Raw genomic sequence first — 17368 nt, 5'->3', positions numbered from 1 at the left:
CGTCGGGTTCTTCAACACTGCCGTCCGCATTTCCGTACAGCTCGTCCAGATCGTTATCGATGGGGGTGTTGTCTTTTCTTTGTGGCGTAGCTTCGTTTCTAGAGGTTTTGCTTGAATTGTTGATGTTTGTATCTGTTATTGTGTGACCACCGTCGGTCGCTACAGGGACACTAACTTGTGTCTTTGAGTGTCCACGTTTTTGTTCCTTTTCTGTATTGCTACTGGTGACCTTTTCAGGCGAAAAATGCCCATCGTTGCATTGGCTAACAGGCGCAATGTTTCTAACAGTGAAATCAAACGGACTTTGGGACTGGGGTATTTGAGAATATGTTTGTTTCGTTGGTGTTCGTCTGCCTTTGTCTTTACCTCCAGCTACGCGCTGCGGCCATTCAGCAGGTTGGTCAATATGGGTACTGCGGTTGTTTCCTGCACAGGTGTTCCTGATGCTCTTGTTTCCTCTTGTGTGGTCTTTTGTTGAGACAGATGCCGTGATATCATATTCACTGCTGGGAGTGGAGTGTACTTCTCCTACTCTGTAAGCAGTGCTGCAAGCTCCACTTGCCATACCGCCATCGGTTCGTCCGTGATTCCTCTCAATTTTAACTCTTTTTGTCTTTGCACAAGAGTCCTCACAGCTTCTCTTGCAATGTCTTTCACTAGCAGACTGTTGCACTACTCTCTCATCTGTCCCTGATCGGACATCATCAAGACTGGAGTATCTCCCGGGTCTGCATACATCGTACGACCTGTTCGGCGTTCGAGGGGAGACGCGATCACTTTGTGTGTTAAAAAGCCCGTAGAAGTAGTTAGGCCTCTCTTCTCTGACTTCTCTGTTAACTTGAAGATCTGTTACTATTTCTTCTGACATATTTCCTGTGACAGTGGTGACAAAGGTGAATAACATTTCCACAAACCGTTACCCTAACAACAACCTTCTTGAATCTGTCGGGCAGAGTTTACTGATGGAAGACGTGTGGGAGGACGCAGCGTGTAACTCTCTGTTACCAGTCACCTTATTAGGACAACGAAGAATTCATTCTCACGTACACAAATAAATAGTGAGAGAAACGTATGTGACTATCCTCAACATACTTTCTGCGGTTTGGAATGTGATGACGTCACTGCAGAGCCTTATCGATGACGTCATCTTTTTTTTCCATTTGACGTCATAATGATGAGCTTTGAGCCTGATATTCATCGTCGAAAAACGCAATTCAAATATATAGGACTACTGTACGAGCAAACTGAGGGACAAAAGAAAGTATACCACGTTCGGTTCCAAATTTAATTTAGGGCGGTAAAATCAACAGGTAACCTAGCTCTACATTGAAAACACAGGATATTTATCTTCATTCAACCAGGAATAATTAAATTTTCGCTGTGTTCATGGAAATTCCTGCATTCTGATTAGCTGAATTGGTCACGTGTTATTGCATTCATTTCCCAATGAATGTAAAAAATTAAGCCACGCCCACCAAGGCGCACTACTTTTATTACTGCGGAATGTCGGGGAATCCCAATATAACGGCCGAGGGAATTCCCTTTCTGCTCACGGGTATCGTCATGCACAGGACATTTAGCGACTTTCATGCATATGCATTGTCCAAACTACCCTTTGAAACCGATGGCCGAGAATGAATGAAACAGCAAACGTGCAGGCTCGCTCGCCTGTTTTTTTCTGCTCGCCTCGGTTCAACTTTCATGTCTTCGGGTTTCCTTTCTAACTAGCATTTTTCCAACTATGTTTTACCGTAATCAGGGAAGTAATGTTTGAATCTGGCGGTAACTGACCATGTAATTTGAAACAGCCGCCTTCTCCCGGACATATTTCTTCCAGTTGGTTACAGTCTGACTGTTGCAATTCTTTTCGCCTCTTGTCTTAACTGACAGGTCCAATGAACATTGTTTTGATCCTGCTCTCCGTTGATTGGCCACTCACAGTGTAGGCGTGTTAATTTATGTGCATAAATTAAACAATCACCTGATTCATGTCACGCCACAGTATGTATTCATACACCCGGAATGTTTATCAATCTCGTCATTTTTGTCTGTTTTGATATACACAACTGTTTTTGGTTAAACTATTTTAGATAAAACATGTTTTATGCTGTCGAATTTAATTATAAGCATTGATTGTGTATTTGTTTCGGTTCATTGAGGTATGAATCGAAAAACCAATGCGCAAACTTTTGTAAGAATCCGCTACGCGGATTCATACAGTTTGCACATTGGTTTTTCGATTCATACCTCAATGAACCGAAAAAAATACACAGTCAATCCTTAACTAAATATAACACAAACTCATCGGTGTAAGAAAGTATAATGAGTGAAGCGGCTTTGGATGAGGCCAGTGGTTTGAGTGGGTTGTCAATCTGAATTATGGAATCATCGACGACAGCCTATAAACAAATTATGGCGTTCTATATGTTCAAGCAGTTTTTTTCACAGCGTAATACTTCACACGAACACGACTGGCACTGACAGCATGTAGCACGGCAACTCCGTAAGCTAATACTTGAGGTGGGCACCCCTAAAGATTTCGTTCTACACCGCGCGTCCCTATTATGACGTCATATCGCTCATTGTAACGCAAAATATATGACGTCTCAGTCGGACACACACTCCGTCGCAGTGGTGACTCAGCATAACAAACGCGCTTTTTCAGAAATCAGTATAGAACGGACTAATGCAAGTATTTGGGGGCGCTTTACATATTGTTTTGCATAACTATATAGATATGCTACTACAACTGCGACAGTGAGTTGCATGACAATATATATTTATGCATCAAAGTGACCGCGTCGCTAGCTCTCCGTTGGGCTTCGATGACAGCACGTGGAGCCGTACAACCAATGTAAACATAGGATAACTACGCAAAAACAAGTAGATTTTTACGTATTTGCATACTTTCTCAATGAAGGTAAACAAACCATTCTTTGACATTTGTTTATGAAAATGTGTAGACTTGTCAAACATGAAACGGATGAAAAGCATATGCAATATCTTGAATGGACTGTGAAAGATGTGACGAATCGTCACATGGCGCTGGCCTGTGGCAGAGGTACTATGCTAGCCGGCTGCCGGCCGCATGGAACTCTAGGTAGGAGAGTGAGTCGGACAAAGAAAGGCGTAAAATAGCAAGCTCACTGTTGTCCTCAAAGCTTGAAATACATTCTCTTTGCAGATTTATATTGGATTGTGATTTGATACTTCTGATTGATCAATCCAAATCGTCTATTTACCGAATTTATGGAAGAATTTTATATAACTATTGTTAACTTTGGGGTGATGTCTATTTTAATATTACTCATTCGCTATACAACAGTTTATAAAAGTAATCTGTGGTTGGGGACCTGTGTGCAAAACTGAATTGGTTCAATGCAGACTCGGGTAAGAAAAGAATTTGCAACTCCTAACATGTTAGAAATGTTGTAAATTTGGAAAAAAAGCAAATGTATTGATATTCAAAAAGCAAGATGTCTAAGATATCCATCAGCAGTTGTGTTTTATGCGAATTTGGTTTTGAATTTTTGAAAGTTTTTAATCAAATTATATTTGAAACAAAACCATGTAGAAGTATTCTTTGAGTAGTCATGGTAGAATTTCAAATAATAATCAAGCATATGATAAAATCAACTTGCCCTTCAGTTTAGTACTTTTACAACGAGTGTACGTGTTTCCAGTTGTATCTAACGAGCGAGTTGTACAATCGAATGGAAATGGTATCTGACCGGGACGAGCGCATGAACTTTGGTTTATTCACGTACAGTTTGCACATTATTTAAAAACGGCCCGACTGGTGAAGGATGGCGTATGAATACAACATTAATATCCGAAGATTGTCTCAACATGGGACCTTGCACTAAAGTAGAGCTTTCTCCGAGAGCGATCGCGATTGTAAGAAACGTTATAAAACATGTTCATAATAAGCTAACCACACACATCACCAGGTTCGGAAAATCCGCATTCAGCGGGAAAATCTCCCTTCATGATATCAAACTCAAGAGTAGGCTAGGGGGGGTCCGGGATACAGTTGTTTCATCGAGTCGTGTTTGCCATTTGATTTCATGCGCGTGAGTAGATGGGTTGCACCAATCTTAGAGCACCAACAATTCACGACACGGACTGCATTGGTTGACGAAATAAGAACACGTCAAACAACAGTCCACTTGGTCCAATGGGGACTGCTCTCATGTGCGACACGAAGTTCAAGGTCGTAAGTAGACGCGGCGATAAATGTTGTGATGAATCTTGACACAATGTTCTGTATATTAGTGACGCTTTTGTAATGCCACGATGCTTACAGTTTTACACAAACCTGTGAGAGTGCGTATACTTTCTCTATTTTTAACGTATTTGTTCGCGAATCTCGCGATAGATCATGGGGAACTGCAAAAACACACGGACTTGACAAATCCAAGTAAAATATTAATGATTTTGAGATGCACGCATAGTGTGTCTAGGAAAAAACCCAATAGTGTCTATTTGGAGTAGAACCCGTAGCACACTGGCACAGCAGGTGAGTAACAAATGACCATTTTAAAACTCACATACAACGTCAATATTAAGGCCCATGTTTATGAACAAATATGGCTTATAAGATTTAATATTGACGCGTATTCCATTTAGGTAAAGATATAAACTTGCTTGTAGATCTATAAGAAAATGCTAACAGCGTCTTAGTATTTACTCACATAGCTCAGGAGGTGTTTGTTTGTTTATTGTGTACACGGCAATCAACAATATTCCAGACACATGACGGCAGTCTGTAAATAATCGAGTCTGAATCAGACAATCCAGTGATTGACACCACGCTTCGATCTACGCAAGTGACGGTCAGCAACCAAGTCAGCGACCGTGACTGCTCGATCTCGTTAGTCGCCTCTCACGACAAGCATTGGTTGCTGAAGACAATTGTTTACCCTGATCTTCATGGGTGCAAGATGGAAGTGCAAGCGAACGAAGTAAAATGTGACGTTGCACCGAGTTCCATGCGGTCTGCCTTGTACCTCTGCCACAGGTCAGCGCCATGTGACGCTTCGTCACATCTAACACAGTCCATTCAAGCTATTGCATATGTTTTTTCATCCGTTTCATTTTTGACGAGTCGATGCGTTTAGATGGACATTAACTTCCATTGAGAAAATATCCTAAAACGTGAAAAACTATTTCCTTCATTTAATGAATGTAAAGCCCATTTCTAGTGTCTCCTGCCGTGATATTGCGGCATGTCACACTCGAACTATCAATTAAATGAATGATTTGTCTGTTGTTTAACGCCGCAGTCATTAATATTCCAGCTATATAACAGTGGCATCTTAATAACCGAGTCTGCTCCAAACAAACCACTGGTTGATCCGATGAGCCATCGGGAAACGATAACACTATCGATCAGCAAAGTCACCGAGCCTTGATCACCGTGTCCATTTTGGTCGGTTTTTATATGGCAGTGTATTTTATTGTTTAACAGTGATTGTAAATGTGTTACATTGTTTTTGTTAAAACACGGTAGACGCTCAGTGCATTGTGTTTGGACAGTGATTAGTCATCATGAATGTGGTGTTGTTTAATGTAGGCAGTCGTCAGAAAGTTACTATGTGTAGATAGTGTATGTGTAAACTTCCGTGATAGTCTATTATAGAAACATGTGGATTATTCTTTGTTGTGAGGGCACTGCGTAGATATTTCCAGTATCTAGGAAGGTTGTACATAAGGAGACAACAGCGTGTTTACGTATCTCTCACGCATGTCATCACACCGGAACCAGCTTTCATGTGAGGATCACTCATCATCCCTGATTCCCTGCCTAGCCCATTCCGGAAGCTTGACCACTGTCGCCGCTGGGTGACTTTTGCTATCACCACTGTATTTTTGTTTTTGATACTGACCACTGCCATCATTATAATATGTTGCCATTGAATATTATACTACCATCCTATTGTTTACTGCCATTGTAATTGTTGTCAGTTTGTTGGTACCGGGGGGCACGGGTTGCCCAGTCGTCTAAGGCGCAGCGATTCGCTGTGCAGAGTTGCGTCCTTTGTGCACGCCAGAAACCTATGATTGTGGGTTCGAATAACGGTTCGCCCCGATTATGTTTCTAGGTTTGTCAGCACCATACCCGTGCTCGTGGGTTTCACCGAAGTGGTAAACGTCTGAGACCTGCATCACTTGGGGCTTTCCTCACACATAAAGCTGACACGTCGCGATATAACTGGAATACTGTTAAAAGCGGCGTTAAACCCAACCCACTCACTCACTCACTGTTGGTGCCGACTCCAGCGTGACTGTACGGTGTTGCCAGTCTGTTTGTGCTGACTCCAGGGTGACTGTACGGTGTTGCCAGTCTGTTGGTGCCGACTCCAGCGTGACTGTAGGATGTTGCCAGTCTGTTGGGTGCCGACTCCAGCGTGACTGTATGGTGTTGCCAGTCTGTTGGTGCCGACCCCAGCGTGACTGTATGGTGTTGCCAGTCTGTTGGTGCCGACTCCAGCTTGACTGCATGGTGTTACCAGTCTGTTTGTGCCGACTCCAGCGTGACTGTACGGTGTTGCCAGTCTGTTGGTGCCGACTCCAGCTTGACTGCATGGTGTTACCAGTCTGTTTGTGCCGACTCCAGCGTGACTGTACGGTGTTTCTAGTCTGTTGGTGCCGACCCCAGCGTGACTGTATGGAGTTGCCAGTCTGTTGGTGCCGACTCCAGAGTGACTGTGTGATGTTGCCAGTCCGTTGGTACCGACCCCAGAGTGACTGTATGGTGTTGACAGTCTGTTGGTACCGACACCAGAGTCACTTTGCGGTGTTACCAGTCTGTTGGTACCTATTTCAGTGTGACTGTATGATGTTGCCAGTCTGTTGGTGCCGACTCCAGCGTGACTGTACGGTGTTGCCGACTCCAGAGTGACTGTATGGTGTTGCCAGTCTGTTGGTACCGACTCCAGAGTGACTGTATGATGTTGCCAGTCTGTTGGTGCCGACTCCAGCGTGACTGTACGGTGTTGCCGACTCCAGAGTGACTGTATGGTGTTGCCAGTCTGTTGGTGCCGACACGAGAGTCACTTTGCGGTGTTACCAGTCTGTTGGTACCTATTTCAGTGTGACTGTAGGATGTTGCCAGTCTGTTGGTAACGATTCCAGTGTGTCTGTAGGATGTTGCCTGTCTGTTGGTAACGACTCCAGCATGACTGTACGGTGTTGCTAGTCTGTTGGTGCCTACCCCAGAGTGACTGTATGGTGTTGCCAGTCTGTTGTTGCCGATTCCAGAGTGACTGTACGGTGTTGCTAGTCTGTTGGTGCCGACCCTAAAGTGACTGTATGATGTTGCCAGTCTGTTGGTGCCGACTCCAGCGTGACTATACGGTGTTGCCTGTCTGTTGGTGTTGACCCTAGAGTGACTGTATGATGTTGCCAGTCTGTTGGTATCGACTCCAGAGTGACTGTATGATGTTGCCAGTCTGTTGGTGCCGACTCCAGCATGACTGTATGGTGTTGCCAGTCTGTTGGTACCGACCCCAGCGTGACTGTATGGTGTTGCCAGTCTGTTGGTGCCGACTCCAGAGTGACTGTTTGGTGTTGCCAGTCTGTTGGTGCCGACTCCAGCATGACTGTAGGATGTTGCCAGTCTGTATGTACCGACCCCAGCGTGACTGTATGGTGTTGCCAGTCTGTTGGTACCGACTCCAGAGTGACTGTATGGTGTTGCCAGTCTGTTGGTGCCGTCCCCAGCATGACTGTGCGGCGGTACCAGTCTGTTGGTACCGACTCCAGTGTGACTATATGATGTTGCCAGTCTGTTGGTAATGTCTCCAGCATGACTGTACGGTGTTGCTAGTCTGTTGGTGCCGACCCCAGAGTGACTGTATGGTGTTGCCAGTGAGTTGGTACGGACGGTCGTGAATACTATATCCCCCGCTCCGCGCTTTCGCGCTGCGGGGGACAATTAAACCTTTTGAACACCTACAGGAGTCTTTTATCTGTTGCAAACCGAAATTGTTTCAGATTTGGTAAAAAACATAACTTTGCATTAAATCTTATTCCATGTCACAGGAACTTTGTTTTTCAGTATGCATGCGTCATAATCAATCTGGTTATTCAGATGAGCACAGATTTTGTCGTCAAATCTAAATTTGTAAAATGACCGACAAAATGATTCTTTGGACACTACAAACAATACATAGTGACTGATATACTGGCAATCATTTCGTAACGTATAATCAATTATTATGTAATGAATAGTTTGTGCACGCCTAACCTACTTTACTTAAATTTTAAGTTGTTTAAGTCCTCTTAAAGTTTCAATTACAACGTTCAGAGCGAAAGGTGTTGTGTTATGAATACATTTAAAAAATGAAGAGCGAAAAACAATCAGTTGAACCACGTTCAAACATAAACTTGTCCTACACAACGCTTGTGCCTACGCCCGCCAACATATTATATAATCCTCGCCACTTAAAATAGAATCACGAATAATCGCTATGAATATTTAACGATAGCCGCATGTGTGTTAATACTTATAAAGTAATAACAAAGACATTAAGGAATAATACCTACAGTAATGACAACAAATGTAAACTGCGCTTTTCAAGAAATGGCCATTTTCTTAGCGACAAACACCATCACATGGTTACAATGAGGTAATACGCCAAGTCACATATTGTAACCACCTCATCCCACTAAATCGCATCTTGGAACAAGCATGGATAATGGGAACCTGTTCTGCCCCGGAAATCCCACAGGGTTATAGGTTTTGTTGGTTATTTACGCCGTGCTCAGCTATATGATGTGACGATCTGTAATAATCGATCGAATTTACTGTTTTTCTTCGTCTTAATGCGAAACATATATTTAAATATGGTGAGAGAAACAGAAATCACATACATCTTTTTCTCAGACTCGTATCCTGCAACATGAATAATACGAGCGCGTCATTGGGCCCCAGTACGAGAAGTGCCTAGTTGAACCAGGAACAAACTATCAGTACAAACATGCGTGAGGAGACTTTCTGCTCAAGTACAATAAGTTTAATCATTGCTATCCGTAATTAGTACTTTGACGTGTTATTTCAGCGTTCATAGGAGTCCCACCTCAACCTATAAGGTGCGAGAGCTTTAGTTCTATTTTTGCTTTTTGAAATTGTCCTTGGTTAAATTCTCAATAAGGGGCAGCAGGCGTCTCATGTGGTGGTCAATAGCTATGAGAGCTTTTGAAATGTTCTTGAGAGGTTCCAAAGCCGCCACAAGGTCATTGACCTTTTCCTCAAGCATGCGCGACCCTGAGAGGTCGTCATTGTGGCTTTCCGGATCATCTTCATCCGCAACTTCATCCCTTTCTCCACTAACATAGCGATGGAATTCTGCTGATGAAGTGTATGGCTCAGGTTCGTCCCCCGTGCCACCGGTGGTGGTTAGGACGGCTTTGTCGAGGGAGGTGGTGGGGACGGCCTTGTCGCCGGTGGTGGTGGGGACGGCCATGTCTCTGCCCCCTAAACAGCTGCTTCCAGCCTCGGGCAACTGGTCCCAAGTCCTGCTTGGTCTACTCGCTCCGTCCTGTCGACTTGCTGCCAGAATCTCAACAAAGGCTGATGTATCAACACTGCGAGGAGTCTTGCACACGCGGCCACAACTGCTTGATTCTGAAAGTGTAGACATCACATGACAGTGGGATATTTTCCCCGTTGTACTTGAACTTGTCGCAACTCTCTCCGGCTCTGTTCCCTGTAAGACACCACTTTCCCCTTTTATATTTCTGTGACGCCTATTCACATGCGTGTTGTGGCTATTTTGTGCTTGTCCCCTCAGCTCGGAACATTTCCTTTCTCTGGCATTACTGACTAGTAACACAGATGGATTAACCGACGTGCACCGTGCCCCATGCGGTGCCTCTGAATAACACACTTCCCTTGAACTGATATCAAGAGAGAGGTCGTTTGTACTGTTTGTACTCATTTCAGTTTCTAAAACTGGGCCTACATCAACTTCACCATCTTCTGCTTTCCTGACGCTCAGACATTTACTATGGACAGTCGAACATTCATTATCCTTCACGACAGTCGGTTTCACATGGCAACAGAGATCTGGGGCAATATCTGTCGGCGAAAACGATAATTCGTAATTTGAAGTATCCGTATGTACCTGATCCCGAACATGTGGAATATGGACGTCAGGTTGCGGACTCGGGAATTGGCCGGGGTTGCTGGATCTGCTCCAATCTCGCTGGTAATTCCTGCAGGGTCTCTTCTCGTGGTTATAATCATAGGTCTGAATTCCTCGCTCATCACATGTGTCATAGTTAGGCACATCTGGACTGTCACATGTGTCATAATCTTGGAACCTAGCCTCCCTGTCGGAATCGTCCATATCACTCCATCGGCGTTTGAACGTCATAGTTCCGTCCTCCCCGAACTTACGCGCACAGCCCGCTTGTCCGTCATCGTTGGTATCCCCGACTGCAGCATCGTTCACCGGTATTATGTCCTGGCCCACACGGACAACATAAGGGTTATTTGACTTAATGTATGTAGTTGGCACACTGGGATGTTGTTTCTCAGCAGACTTATGAATGAAATGTCCTTCATGGCGATGCAGTGCTTGCTTTGAGAGGGCACGGAACCCGCACTTGCTGCACGACCATGGGGCTCTTCCTCCAGTCACGTGAGCGCGAACAAAATGCTCCATCATCAGTTGCTTGTTGCCTGCCTTGGAACACTTGATGCATTCAAAGACTGGGGATGTCATCATTTTCTTCCTCCTCTTTCTGAAACAAAAAGATCCTAATGCATTCTTCATACCACCTATGTATTACAAGCTCTACTTTGTAGGAACATATCCCACAACAGCCCAAACGACGATCAGGGTATTTTAAATACAGGCAAGCATACAAGATGATGATGTTTGTTGTTTAACGCCGCACTCAGCAATATTCCAGCTATATCACGGCGGTCTGTAAATAATCGAGTCTGAACCAGACAGTCCAGTATATGACATCATGAGCATCGATCCGCGTAATTAGGATACGATGACATGCACCAGCCAAGTCAGCGAGGCTGACCACCCCTGCTTACGTTGAGTTGCATTGGGTTTGCCGTCATATCTCAGGATGGTTCAGCAGGATGAGTGCGGGCCAGTTCTTCGACTTTGTTGAGTCCGTGACCATTGGTAGAAAGGCGTGCGGCACACACGACGACAGCACATTTCCAATATTTCTTTAATTTTTATTTCAATTATTACAATACGGCTTATGAAAGCTTTTCGGTATGTTTCATCTTCTAAAACAAGCGCTTTATATGTAAACACATGCGAATCGTGAGTAGACTCTTTGCAACTGTAAACACAGTCAATATGTTTCTAATAGTTTTGATCTTCTTAATCTTTATCTGTAAACACATCAACATCGTGAGTTGATTCACTAGCTACAAATGTAAACACAGTCAATAACTCCGAATAACTCATTGATATAATATTCAGCGTATTTCTACTAATGTATTTCGGTATGCCTCATTTATATCATAAAAAGGAACGTTTTCACGGTAATCTGTCGATTTGGCACTCCCGGTACCAACAGCAGAATCTCTCGATTTATGATTTCGGCACTCCCGGGACCATCTGAAATTCAGATTTGGCGTTCCCGGCCCATAACCGTTTACTCCGAGAGGGGCAGTGTGACGCGCCCTGGTGTGCTCGGACTGGGGTAGTGTGACGCGCCCTGGTGTGCTCGGACTGGGGTAGTGTGACGCGCCCTGGTGTGCTCGGACTGGGGCAGTGCGACGAGCCCTGGTGTGCTCGGACTGGGGCAGTGTGACGCGCCCTGGTGTGCTCGGACTGGGGTAGTGTGACGCGCCCTGGTGTGCTCGGACTGGGGCAGTGTGACGCGCCCTGGTGTGCTCGGACTGGGGCAGTGTGACGCGCCCTGGTGTGCTCGGACTGGGGCAGTGTGACGCGCCCTGGTGTGCTCGGACTGGGGCAGTGTGACGCGCCCTGGTGTGCTCGGACTGGGGCAGTGTGACGCGCCCTGGTGTGCTCGGACTGGGGCAGTGTGACGCGCCCTGGTGTGCTCGGACTGGGGCAGTGGTGACTCACTTTGGTATACTACGCCTGATCATAGGAAACATGGTGACGTACAAGTGCCCGTGTAAGCATGGTATGTGGAGCCGGGCACAGAAAATACAATACACAAAATTACCCCATGGTGTTATTCCGATTGCTACTATGTAAGGGTAGTTCAAGCCAGCGAATGCACTGTCGATCCACCAATGGCTCAATCTGAAAAGTGAAAATAGGAATCAATTGTAAGTGTAAGACTAGTGTAAAATGGCAGTTTCATTAGTAGACCCAAGGGCCTTTAGTATTACAGGGGATACAAGGGCGTACTGTGTCCAACACGATGTGTAACCAGGGATACCTGGCCGCACTGTGTCCAACACGATGTGTAACCAGGGATACCTGGCCGCACTGTGTCCAACACGATGTGTAACCAGGATACCAGGCCGCACTGTGTCCAACACGATGTGTAACCAGGGATACCTGGCCGCACTGTGTCCAACACGATGTGTAACCAGGGATACCTGGCCGCACTGTGTCCAACACGATGTGTAACCAGGGATACCAGGCCGCACTGTCTCCAACACGATGTGTAACCAGGGATACCTGGCCGCACTGTGTCCAACACGATGTGTAACCAGGGATACCTGGCCGCACTGTGTCCAACACGATGTGTAACCAGGGATACCAGACCGCACTGTGTCCAACACGATGTGTAACCAGGGATACCTGGCCGCACTGTGTCCAACACGATGTGTAACCAGGGATACCTGGCCGCACTGTGTCCAACACGATGTGTAACCAGGGATACCAGACCGCACTGTGTCCAACACGATGTGTAACCAGGGATACCAGGCCGCACTGTCTCCAACACGATGTGTAACCAGGGATACCTGGCCGCACTGTGTCCAACACGATGTGTAACCAGGGATACCTGGCCGCACTGTCTCCAACACGATGTGTAACCAGGGATACCAGGTCGCAGTATGTGCTGCTACAGGGGATAGGCTGTGTGTGGAAACCAAAGGTACTAGGTGCACTAATGTACCGAAAATAATTACCATTTCGGATGACCCTCCCCATGTCCTTGTATATATGTTGTATGACCCTTCCTTAAAAGCCAAAATGCAAAAGCACTTCATAGTTTGTTTTTAACTGTCCATATTTAAATGACCCTCCTTGAATATGTGTAGTATGTTTATGTCATATTTTTGTTAACTGACAAATTCCACAATTCATACAAACTTTAAAGAGTACAGTGGACACATTTGATATCCCTAAACATACCCGCTCCACAAGCGACGTGTGTGTGAGTATCGTCAATTGGCTAAAGTTACGGTTTAGACTTTCTGGGATAGTTAGGGGATAGTGATGATTGTTATCCCTGCTTTAAAATGTTTGCCACACCATGGAGCAGCTGTTGCTGGACGTTGCTTTATACTGGATGTCTGACCACGGAGCGGCACATGTCGGGCCTTGCTTTATACTGGATGTCTGACCATGGAGCAGCTGTTGCTGGACGTTGCTTTATACTGGATGTCTGACCACGGAGCGGCACATGTCGGGCCTTGCTTTATACTGGATGTCTGACCACGGAGCGGCACGTGCTGGGCCTTGCTTTATACTGGATGCCTGACCACGGAGCGGCACATGTCGGGCCTTGCTTTATACTGGATGCCTGACCACGGAGCGGCACGTGCTGGGCCTTGCTTTATACTGGATGCCTGACCACGGAGCGGCACGTGCTGGGCCTTGCTTTATACTGGATGCCTGACCACGGAGCGGCACGTGCTGGGCCTTGCTTTATACTGGATGCCTGACCACAGAGCGGCACGTGCTGGGCCTTGCTTTATACTGGATGCCTGACCACGGAAGGGCACTTGCTGGGCCTTGCTTTATACTGGATGTCTGACTAGTGACTAAGGATAATATACTGAACCAAATTAAAAACTTAATCCTAAAATTCTACCATTTTGACCAGTTATCATTGTGGGCCCTTATTGTGTATTGGCCACGTATTGTCTTCAGATAACACCCGTTTTTTGGCAGGTGAATCGATCAAAATCATGTGCACAGCACTATAGTGGCAAAATTGTTTTTTCACGTGCAACTGGTCACGTGGCCATAATACCGCACGTGTTTTCAGCCATACTTGTTAGCAGTCATTAACAAAAAAAGAAAAACACAAGAAAACAAAAGTCTTTACGGCCATTTGTCATGCCACGCCTTTCAAATGTGCAACGTGAACGTGCCATCGGCATGTTGCAGACGGGAACGTCCGTAGCTGAAGTCGCAAGGAAGATGGGTTGTAGTCGACGGACTGTTTATGATTTACAGACGCGTATACAGCGAACGGTCACCACCGCTGATCGCCCTCGGCCAGGTCGACCACGTGTGACGTCACATGAAGAGGATCGTCAGATTGTCTTACGTCACCCCCGTAACCGATTTTTTACGGATACATCAACCAGAAATGAACTGTTTAGGGGTAGACTGAGTGCGCAAACTGTTCGAAACCGTCTGAGAACTGCTCACCTTCAAGCACGACGGCCATACTGCGGGCCGATTCGGACTCAATTACACAGACGTCAACGTCAATTGTGGGCACAGCGACACTTACGATGGACTCAGAGGAACTGGAATCAAGTCGTCTTCAGTGATGAATCCCGATTTAATCTTCGATTTGCTGATGGTAGGGCGAGGGTGTGGAGGCGCCGTCATGAACGTTACGCCCAGTGTTGTGTACAGGAAGTTGACAGATTTCGAGGCGGAAGTGTCATGGTGTGGGGTGCTTTCTGTGGCAATGCACGTTCCAGGCTTCTTCTCATCCTTGGCAACCTCAACGCTGCTGCTTACCGCGACCAGGTACTGGCACCAGAACTTCTGCATTTCAAAGCAGCACATGGACCCGGTTTTATCTTCCAACACGACCATGCCAGACCCCACACAGCAATTTTGACAAGGAATTTCCTTCAGAATGCGGTAGTCATCGTCATGGACTGGCCGTCAAGGTCTCCCGACCTCAATCCCATCGAACAGGCCTGGGGTGCTCTTGGCAGAAGTCTGCGCACTCTCCAGATAAAACTACAGAATTTGCAAGATCTTGGCACCATTTTGCAGCAACAATGGCGTCTTCTTCCCAATCATGTGTTCACAAGCATCACAAGGTCCATGCGGAGGCGTTGTGTGGCAGTTGTCAACGCACATGGTGGCCATACACTCTACTGAACTTGTGTGCCATCAGATTCTCGTGCTTGGGACTTATGATTTAAACTGTTGATGTTATTACCGAATACCTTAGGTGCTTGGAACAAATTATGGTTACCACCGTTAATCAAAATCCTTCTTTGGACATTAATGATTAAAAATTACCTTCTCTGATACATTTGTCCGTTGTATATCATATATGGGATTACTTTTAAAGATGTGAAGTTTTTAATTTGACTCAGTATACTACGCCACACAACTATACAACTCAAAGTTTGCCCAGGCTAAATGTTATGATGATATAAAAAAAGTCATCAAAACAAATAAAGATTGAAATCTCCGGGTATACAGAAGGATATCAATTTCAAGATGGCATGCAGGCATGAGCACGGTGCCACGTGGTGCTCGAGTGAGTGAGTGAGTGAGTATGGATTTACGCTGCTTTTACACCAGAAATGGACGTCACACATTGCACGCATGTGAGGAATCGAACCCGCGTCTTCGGCGTGACGAGCGAACGCGTTAACCACCCATCGTCCCCGTGGTGCAAAACGTGTTTAGATGTATCGTGACAGAATCGTTACACATCAGAAATGACCCGCAGAACGCCAGTAGCGCTAACGTTTCTACTCAACAGTGCGTAATCGTCTCCGTGAGGCTGCATTCGCATCCCACTGACCCGTCACAGGCAGGCCAGACTCGAATGGATTCGAGGATCACGTCAAGTGGACAGACCAGGACTGCGCTCTCGTACCTTTCACTGATGAATCGGTACACTGTCCAAGCTGCACAGATCGTCGTGCCCGTAGCGTTTCAGGATTACAACGTAGCCATGGAGGGGGCCCAAACATGAGTTGGAGGTGAGATCAGCAGAGCTGGAAGAACCCATCTCCATATCGTCCACGGGCACGATGACAGGTGTGCGCTACAAGGGTGTCATTTTGGGTGTGTGCGTGAGACTGTATGCTGGCGCAATCGGACCGACCTAATCGTGCCAGGGTCCTTGACGCCTACTTAGAGCAGGAGACCACTGTCCACATTGAGTGGCCAGTCCGGTCAAGGACCTCAACCCTATGGAACATATATTCAGGCTATATGACGGCGTTCTGTAAATGATCGAGTCTGGACCAGACAATCCAATGATTGATGTCATGAGATCGATCCACGCAATTAGGATACGATGATATGCATCAGCCAAGTCAGCGAGCCTGACCACCCGATCCCGTCAGTTGCATTTTACAACCAGCATAATCGCCCTTTACGGCAATCATGGGTTGCTGAAGACCTGTTCTACACCGGATCTGGTAAAAGATCCAGATCAGTGTTATGGGCCTAAGTGCGTTAACTTTATGCGCATAGTTAGTCCGTAGCTTTACCTTGCTCCGCTTGTGATACTCACATTTCAGTGTCAACAAATCGCCGCCGCCACCACCGGAGTCACTGCTAAGTTACGTAACAGTGGGACGCTAGCTCAGGGCGCAACCCCACCTGGGGTTTGTCCCAATCAAAAACACTAAGGCCGGACCGTGTGCTAGCTGCATGTCGATTTATACATAGACCCGAGAGACAATTTTCACGATGTATTTTGGAAAAATAATAATCAGGCGTTCTCCGAGCTTCGTGGTGTTCGGCACAGGAATATTGTCAAATCTGAAAACTGCATTCAATCATCACAACGTGCTACCGTGTCATCATGGCCGACCGCAACTCATCTATGTGGGTGAATTCGAGAAATCCGGATATTAGCCCGGCCATTGTGATGAAGCTAGTAATAAGATCATGTTTGAGTTCCCTTTAAGTCTGAAAACTAAGACCTAATGAATCCTAAGATATCAATGACAGTCCCACCGTTATGTCAATTTAGTGAATCAGTGAGTGCTTTTTGTTTTACGCCCCAGACAGAAATATTCAATTCAGGCAATACCATGGTGGACATCAATAATGCGGTCTTGGCCACGCGAACTATTTGCTGTTAGCTTTTCGCGACCTATATATACGGCTGGAGGACGACATATTCTGCCTTGCACCCCGCGGGGCTTCAGAGAAGTCTGACCAGGTTTTCCTTCGGGACGTTAGTATTACGCGATATACAAATCAAATTCTACTAATTGGCTGTGCTGCAAGGA

The 17368-nt window shown here is 45.9% G+C and overlaps 1 protein-coding gene across 1 annotated transcript; it reads right to left on the bottom strand.

The window, feature by feature from the left end:
- Window positions 1-9113: 9113 nt before the first annotated feature.
- LOC139453671 (uncharacterized) lies at window positions 9114-14969 on the bottom strand. The gene is made up of 4 exons (XM_071235146.1): window positions 14793-14969; window positions 12929-13043; window positions 11642-12089; window positions 9114-10752 (listed from the first exon to the last, which is right to left on the bottom strand). The coding sequence occupies exons 1-4, from the start codon at window positions 14967-14969 to the stop codon at window positions 9114-9116; spliced, it is 2379 nt and encodes a 792-aa protein (XP_071091247.1).
- Window positions 14970-17368: the final 2399 nt, after the last annotated feature.

This window comes from Haliotis cracherodii, unplaced genomic scaffold (assembly GCF_022045235.1).
Source record: "Haliotis cracherodii isolate W230 unplaced genomic scaffold, xgHalCrac1.p SCAF_10, whole genome shotgun sequence".
NCBI lineage: Eukaryota > Metazoa > Mollusca > Gastropoda > Lepetellida > Haliotidae > Haliotis > Haliotis cracherodii.
Note: the sequence above shows the minus strand (reverse complement) of the source record. Positions and strands in the feature narration are given on the sequence as shown.